The 7,972-nt window shown below is 49.1% G+C and overlaps 1 protein-coding gene across 1 annotated transcript; it reads right to left on the bottom strand.

Moving 5' to 3' along the window:
• Positions 1 to 5,723: 5,723 nt before the first annotated feature.
• Positions 5,724 to 7,547, bottom strand: MT3 (metallothionein 3). Its single transcript, XM_033218454.1, has 3 exons — positions 7,195 to 7,547; positions 6,880 to 6,945; positions 5,724 to 5,972 (listed from the first exon to the last, which is right to left on the bottom strand). The coding sequence occupies exons 1-3, from the start codon at positions 7,223 to 7,225 to the stop codon at positions 5,863 to 5,865; spliced, it is 207 nt and encodes a 68-aa protein (XP_033074345.1). The 5' UTR covers positions 7,226 to 7,547; the 3' UTR covers positions 5,724 to 5,862.
• Between the last annotated feature and the right edge of the window lie 425 nt (positions 7,548 to 7,972).

Genomic DNA, 7,972 nt, shown 5'->3' with positions numbered 1-7,972 from the left:
CCCAAAGTGCTGGGATTACAGGTGCGAGCCACTGCACCTGGCCCATTATGATCATTTTTAAAGTCTACTTCTCTACAAAAGGATATTTAGCTTGTTTTGAGACTTCTGCTGATACAGATGATAATACAATCCTGGGTGAAGTGTATACCCAAAGTGGCTGTACCTATTTACACTCCATCAGGGGATGGAGGTATGTAACCAGTCCCCTACCCATCACTATTAATAAAAAATAACAACCTTTTATGATTTTGCCAAATGAATGACAAAATGTTATTTTAGTTTCCATTTCCTTGATATAATGAAGTAAAACATTCATTCTATTTCATTTCATTTGTTCTTTAGCCTTTCAAGTTTTTTTTCCCCATGAATTGCTTAGTTATATCCTTTATCTAATTTTTTTTTCTTTATTTGAGATTGAGTCTCTCTCTGTGGCCCAGGCTTGTGGGGAAAAGAAAGAGAAATCAGACTGTTACTGTGTCTATACAAAAAGAAGTAGACATGAGACTCCATTTTGTTCCGTATTTGAGATGCTGTTAATCTGTGACCCTACCCCCAACCCTGTCCTTGCAAGAGACGTGTGCTGTGGTGACTCAAGGTTTAAAGGATTTGGGGCTGTGCAGGGTGTGCTTTGTTAAACAAGTGCCCGAAGGCAGTATGCTTGTTAAAAGTCATCGCCATTCTCTTAATCTCAAGTACCCAGGGACACATACACTGCGGAAGGTCGCAGGGACCTCTGCTAGGAAAGCTAGGTATTGTCCGAGGTTTCTCCCCATGTGATAGTCTGAAATATAGCCTCATGGGAAGGGAAAGACCTGATCGTCCTCCAGCCTGACACCTGTGAAGGGCCTGTGCTGAGGAGGATTAGTATAAGAGGAAAGAAGGCCTCTTGGCAGTTGAGATAGAGAAAAGCATCTGTCTCCAGCCCGTCCCTGGGCAATGGAACGTCTCCGTGTAAAATCCGATTGTATGTTCTATTTACTGAGATAGGAGAAAACCGCCTTAGGGCCGGAGGTGGGACTTGCTAGAGGCAATGCTGCTCTTTATGCACTGAAAATGTTTATGGAGATGTTTGCATATGCACATCAAGGTACAGCACTTTTCCTTAAACTTATTCATGTCACAGAGATCTTTATTCATATGGTTTTCTGCTGACCTTCTCCCTGCTATGACCCTATTGTCCTGCCACTTCCCTTTTTCTTAAAGATGGTAAATATAATTCCCTCAATAAATACTGAGGGAACTCAGAGATTGGTGCCGGCGCGGGTACTCTGTATGCTGAGTGCGGGTCCCCCGGGCCCACTTTTTCTTTCTCTATACTTTGTCTCTGTCTCATTTCTTTTCTCAAGTCTCTCGTTCCACCTAAAGAGAAACACCAACAGGTGTGGAGCGGCAGGTCACCCCTTCACAGGCTGGAGTGCAATGGCACGATCTCGGCTGACAGTAACTTCCACCTCCTGGGTTCAAGTGATTCTCCTGCCTCAACTTCCCAAGTAGCTGGGATTACAGGCGCCCACCACCACACTTGGCTAATTTTTGTATTTTAGTAGAGATGGGGCTTTGCTATGTTGGCTTGAACTTCTGACCTCAGGTGATCCATCTGCCTCAGCCTCCCAAAGTGCTGGAATTACAGGCGGGAGCCACTGCACCCGGCCTTTTGCCTAATTTTTAAATCGTTGTCTGTTTCTTATCTATTTATAGAAACTATTTATATATTGTATATACTGATCTTTTGTCAAATGTGTGTGTGTATGTGTACAAAAGATCATATGTATGTAGACAGTAGTACCCCTTATCCAGAGGGGATACCTTCAAGATTCCCAGTGGATGCCAAAGCTGTGGATAGTACCGAACTCTATATATTATGTTTTTTCCTATGGATCCATAGGTATGATAAAGTTTAATTTATACATTAGGCACAATAAGCGATTAACAAATAATAGAACAATTATAACAACATACTGTAATAAAAGTTATATGAATGTGATCTCCCTCTCTCTTGTCTCATAACATCTTATTGTGTGTAATATTTTTGGACTGGGGTTGATTATAGGTAACTGGAAAGTGAAACTGTGGATAAGGGGGGACTACTATATACACACACTATATGACTCAGCTCCGGCTGCTATAACAAAATACTGTAGACTGGGCAGCTTACAACAGACATTTATATTTTCACAGTTCTGGAAGCTGGAAGTTCACGATCAAGGTGCCAGCATGGTCAGTTTCTTGTCCTGGCTCATAGGCCGCCCCCATCTCACCATCTTCACAAAGAAGAGGTATACTCACGTGACCTCTTCTTTGTGCACAAGAGGAGAGAGTGAGCAAGTGAGCTCTTGGTGACTCTTCTACAAGGACACTAACCCTATAGTTGGAGGGCCCCACCCCTGTAACTTCATTTAACCTAAATTACCTCATTATAAACCCTGTCTCCAAATACAGTCGCATTGGGACTTCGGGCTTCATCATGAATTTTGTTGAGGGGACACAATTAAATCCACAGCACACAATATATTAATAGAAACTATTGTCCTTCATCATTTAGCTTTGTTTATTGTTTAAAACTGTAAAATAAAATATGACATAAAATTTGCCATCTTAAAGATTTTTAAGTGTGCAGTTCAGTAATGATAAGTACATTCAGATTGTCTGCAACTCATCTCCAGAACCCTTTTCATCTTGCAAAACCGAAACTCTATACTGATTAAACAGCTCTCAATTTCCACCTTGTATTAGTTTTCACACTGCTATAAAGATACTACCTGAGACTGGATAATTTGTAAAGAAAAAAGATTTAGCCGGGCGCGGTGGCTCAAGCCTGTAATCCCAGCACTTTGGGAGGCCGAGGCGGGCGGATCACAAGTTCAGGAGACCGAGACCATCCTGGCTAACACGATGAAACCCCGTCTCTACTAAAAAATACAAAAAAAACTAGCCGGGTGAGGTGGCGGGCGCCTGTAGTCCCAGCTACTTGGGAGGCTGAGGCAGGAGAATGGCATGAACCCGGGAGGCGGAGCTTGCAGTGAGCTGAGATCCAGCCACTGGACTCCAGCCTGGGCGACAGAGCGAGACTCCGTCTCAAAAAAAAAAAAGAAAAAAGATTTAATTGACTCACAGTTCCGCATGGCTGGGGAGGCCTCAGGAAACAATCATGATGGAAGGCAAAGGGGAAGCAAGCACCTTCTGCACAGGGTGGCAGGAGAGAGAGAGAACAGAGGGGGAACTGCCAAACACTTTCAAAATCATCAGCTCTCATGAGAACTCACTATCACGAGAACAGCATGGGGGAAATCATCCCCATGATCCGATCACCTCCCACCATGTCCCTCGCCTGACACGTGGGGACACAGCCAAACCATATCATCCTTCCCTCCAGCCCCTGGCAACTTCCATCCTACTCTTGCACCTGTCTCTGTGTAGATAGACTATAACTGCTCTAGGTGTCTCATACGCATGGAATCACATAGAATTTGTCTTTGGGTGACTGGTTTGTTTCACTCAGCATAATGTCCTCAAGGTTCATTCATGTTGTAGCATATGTCAAATTTCCTTGCTTTTTAAGGTTGAATAATATTCCTTTGTATGTATACAACACACTTTGTTTATTCATCTGTCATTGGACACTTGGATTGCTTCCACTTTTTGGCGATTATAAATAATCCTATGAACATGTGTATAAGAACATCACTTCAAGACTGTGCTTTCAATTCTTGGGGGGTATATCTAGAAGTGGAATTGCTGGGTCATATGGAACTCTATTTTTAACTTTGAGAACTACAGTTTTCCACAGCACTGCATCATTTTACATTCCTACCAGCAAGGCACATGGGTTCCAATATCTCTACATTCTGGCCAACACTTTTTATTTTGTATTGCTGATACTAGCCATATTAGTGTATGTGAGGTGATTTTGCTTCTTTTTCTATGATTTTTGTAACACAAGGCAAGCCAGAAGCAAGAAAACAATGCATGCTTATGTTTAGGGGGCTACCCTTCAGTTAGACAGTCTGTATTCAAATCCTGGCTATACCACATCACTCTAGCTGTGTGCCCTCATGCAAATTTCCCCAACCGCTAGTGCCCCATTTGTAAAATGAAGTTAAAAATCATACGGATAGCCTTGGCAACATGGCAAAACCCAGCCTCTACCAAAAAAAAAAAAAAATTAGCTGGGCATGGTGGGATGCACCTGTAGTCCCAGCTACTTGGGAGGCTGAGGTGGGAGGATTGCTTGAGCCCTGGAGGTCCACACTGCACTGCTCTGATGGCACCACTGCACTCCACCCTGAGAAAAAAAAAAAAAAAACTCTGCCTCTAATCCCAGCACTTTGGGAGGCCGAGGCTGGTGGATCACTTGAGCTCAGGTATTCGAGACCAGCCTGGGCAACATGGTGAAACCCCATCTCTACAAAAATTAGGCAGACATGCAAATTGTTCCAACACCTTTCACTGAGTAGTGTGTACTTTCCCACTGGTTTCTAGCAACACAGAGGTTTGTTTTTGGACTGTCCTCTGTCCAATTGATCTATTCCTGACCCTCCACCATTTTCCAGAGCTTTGGAAACGAGTGGAACTAACAGGTTGGCGAAAGCTCCCTTTGTTGTTCCTTTTCAAAGCTGGCTTGGCTTTCCCTGCATTCTCCTTTTCTAAACTCAGCCTGTTAAAATATATATATATCTCCTGGTGAGCTTTTGAATTAACTGTCAGCAAAAACTAACGTGGAGGAAAAGTGATGTGTTCACAGCGTTGTATCCTCTTACTGGGAAACTTTTGTCTCCCATAATTCATTTCTCCCTTCTTAGCTCACCCAGGTAAACCTGAGTGTTCTCTTTCACCAAGGACTGGATCACAACCATTGTGGATAAAAGCTCTTATTACCCTTGAAGATAGGAGGGGCTGGAGACAAACTGCCAAATGAGAAAATGTGAAAGGGAACCGAACAATGTGCTTTGGGGAAACAGGCTACTCAGGGTGGTGACCTTGGGAATGCAGCTGACTGTCAGCCAAGACAAGCCCCTGGGCCTCCTGCACATTCCTCTGATAAATCTGAAAACAGACAGCTTTGCAGGAGCAACTAGAAAATCCCCAAATTTACAGGCCCTACAGGCTAGGGGCTGGCTTTAACTCCCCCTAACTCTATTCTACAGATGAAGAAAGTGAGGTTAGGAGGTTGGAGAGGGCCAAACCTAGATGAGCCTGGTCTCTCCTGTTTCCCTAGACTTGAACTTGACTTAGCAGGAGGGTGGGGTGCCATCTGAAGGTGGAGGAGAATGCATTCTGTCCCCCAGGCTCCACCCCAGCCCCAAACAGACCAGTGGCCAAGTCTCAGTGTTTCTTTCTTTTTTTTTTTTTTGAGACAGAGTCCTGGTCTGTCGCCAGTCTGGAGTGCAGTGTCGTGATCTCAGCTCACTGCAACCTCCACCTCTTGGGTTCAAGTGATTCTTTTGCCTCAGCCTCCCGAGCAGCTGGGATTACAGGCACCTGCCACCACGCCCGGCTAATTTTTGTATTTGTGGTAGAGACAGGGTTTCACCATGTTGGCCAGGCTGGCCTTGAACTCCTGACCTCAGCTGATCCACCCGCCTCAGCCTCCCAAAGTGCTGGGATTACAAGCGTGAGCCACCCTGCCCAGCCAGGGTTTCACTCAACTGGGTGGCTCCCTTGGAGTAGGCCCCCCCCCACTGCTCCGCATCCTTCCCCGCTTTAAGAAGAGACTAGTCCTTGGCTCATGCTGTTCATGGGATTTATTGCCACCCCGCTAACGTCAGCAGGGGAAGGGGACACCGGCCACACCTCACCACAGGCATAGGTGGCACTGAGCCACCTGGCACTATCTCCACGTGCTCCACATGGAGGGGTGCTTCCTCACTCGCAGCAGCTGCACTTCTCTGCCTCTGCCTCGGCCCCCTCTCCGCCTTTGCACACACAGTCCTTGGCACACTTCTCACACTCCGCAGGGCAGCAGGAGCAGCAGCCTGCAGATAAAATGGAAGATGACCAGTCTGATGCACACTCCCGAAATTCGTCCCCATCAAAGGGGAGGGAAGGGTGCTGGGTGAGGAGTCATCCTCGTTCATTCAGCCAGGGCTGGTCACAGCCCCCTCCTTAGTCTCGCACCTGCTCTGACTCAGCATCTATGACGCGGCAGTGGCATCCTGCACCACCACAGGAGAGAGGTACCCAGGAAATAGACCAGAGCCCCTTGGATGGATGCCAGGAAGTCCTGGGGGCTGGTGGGCTTAAGCCCAGGTTAGGTGGATACTAGGCCTTAAGGAGAAAGCATCACAGGGTAAACGACCTTGAAAGGGGCCTTGAAGGATAAACTTGGGAGGGGCAGATATGATACAGATGTAGGGGGCCCAGGAAAGCCGTGGGGGAGGGAGTGGGGACCTGTGCCCGGTCTTATACCTAGAGAAGAAGGGAGCCTTCCTCCCACCTCTTACTCTCTATGCATATTACACCGTTGTGAGCTGGGGAGATTCTGAGATCAAACTGAGAAGATCCGTAAGGCCCGAGAGAGGCCAAGGGACCGGAACTCCAGAGCTGAGCCCCAGCCTCACTAATGGCTTCCCCAGGTTTTGGGGGTTTTGAGGGGTGGGGCGGGAAATACTGGACCAGTGTAGCAGTCCTCAACCTCAGCTGCCATTGGAGTCTTCCGGGTATTTACAAAAACCTCTCGTCCCATGCCTAGGCCATCAATTCCTAGGTGTGGGGCAGGGGCATCTGTATTTTAATGTCTTGCTGGTTCTGTTCCAGCAAGAGTCAGAAACCACGGGATGGGGGCCTGGCGGTCTCTCCGTATCCTGAGTATCCTGCGTGGTGAGACACCAATTCCGCAGAGCAGAGGGGGCGGCGGCAGAGGGGAAGGGTCCCCGCACTCACTCTTCTTGCAGGAGGTGCATTTGCAACCCTCGCACTTGCAGGAGTCCGCGCAGGTGCAGGAGCCACCTAGAGAGGGCGACGCCACAGGAAGGGTTAATGTGGACAAACTCGGGTCCCCACGCCTGTCACGAGGAGATGGGGTACCAAGTCTCCCTGTTCTCCGTGACACAGGCATGCCCACCCTTCAGGAGGTGAAGAATAGGGAATCAGGAGCCCTTCCCCCAAGTGTCCTTGAGCGAAGGCGCGGGGCGTGGGTTTTTTTGCAGGTACAAGGGCGCGCAGTGCCTCAGGATGGGAGCGGGGGCGGGGGCTCACCAGAAGGGCAGGGGCAGGTCTCAGGGTCCATGTCGAAGCGAGCAGCAGCTGGAGGCTGTGAACGGGCTTCTCCAAGCAACTGGACGCGCGGCTTGGCTAGTGGCAGCAGGTGGCGATGCTTTTATAGCCCCAGGCGGGGGCGCGCATGCCAAGCCCGCTGGGCGCCCGCCTCTGCGCACCGCGCCCGCTCTTTGCGTTTGTGCGCTCGGGCCCCGGCGCACGCACTGCGGCATCTGTCCCCCGCCCCCGCCGTGTGTGTGCACTGCCGGGGCCCGCTCGCCCACGCCCGCGCGTGCGCCCCCACTCCCACCCCGCTGTCGCTTGCGCGACCCACTCGCCGCCGCCACGCGCGCGCTGCCAGTCCGCTCCCCGGGTGGGTCTCGTAGGGGACGTGCCCGCCGCAGCAGCCGCCACTGCGTGGAAGCGCGCACGTACCATCTCCGAAAGTGGAGAAAAAGGCGCTCTGCGTATTTCCCGGCTCTTCCCTTCCTCTCTTCCCCTTCATTCGAGAATTCTCCGGGATGCCAGATCTGTTCAAATGGGTTGCTGGGCTGGGGACAGAAAGAGCCTCCTCACGTTGAGCCCGACACTGACTCTTGCACCCTCCGAGTGCCACTGGCAAGGGGCGTGTTCCATTTCCCCGCTGTCCTGCCTGGCATCTTCAGATCCTTGACTCCTAACCCTCCATCATAGGATAAGAAAAAGTGAGGCCAGAGAAGCAGGAATGTGCATAGGTCTCAGAATGAGCCTGAGGCCGACCCAGGCCTAGAACTCAGAA

The sequence above is a fragment of the Trachypithecus francoisi genome, unplaced genomic scaffold (assembly GCF_009764315.1).
Source record: "Trachypithecus francoisi isolate TF-2019V2 unplaced genomic scaffold, Tfra_2.0 Lachesis_group10, whole genome shotgun sequence".
Classification (NCBI taxonomy): domain Eukaryota; kingdom Metazoa; phylum Chordata; class Mammalia; order Primates; family Cercopithecidae; genus Trachypithecus; species Trachypithecus francoisi.
This window is presented reverse-complemented; position numbering and strand designations above follow the sequence as displayed.

Bases quoted from the DNA above. Each gene is read 5' to 3' on its own strand.
- MT3 (XM_033218454.1), bottom strand. From the start codon at position 7,225: ATGGACCCTGAGACCTGCCCCTGCCCTTCTG. The intron at 6,946-7,194 runs GTGAGCCCCCGC...CGCCCTCTCTAG, and splicing joins GACCTGCCCCTGCCCTTCTG to GTGGCTCCTGCACCTGCGCG. The intron at 5,973-6,879 runs GTGAGTGCGGGG...TTTTATCTGCAG, and splicing joins ATGCACCTCCTGCAAGAAGA to GCTGCTGCTCCTGCTGCCCT.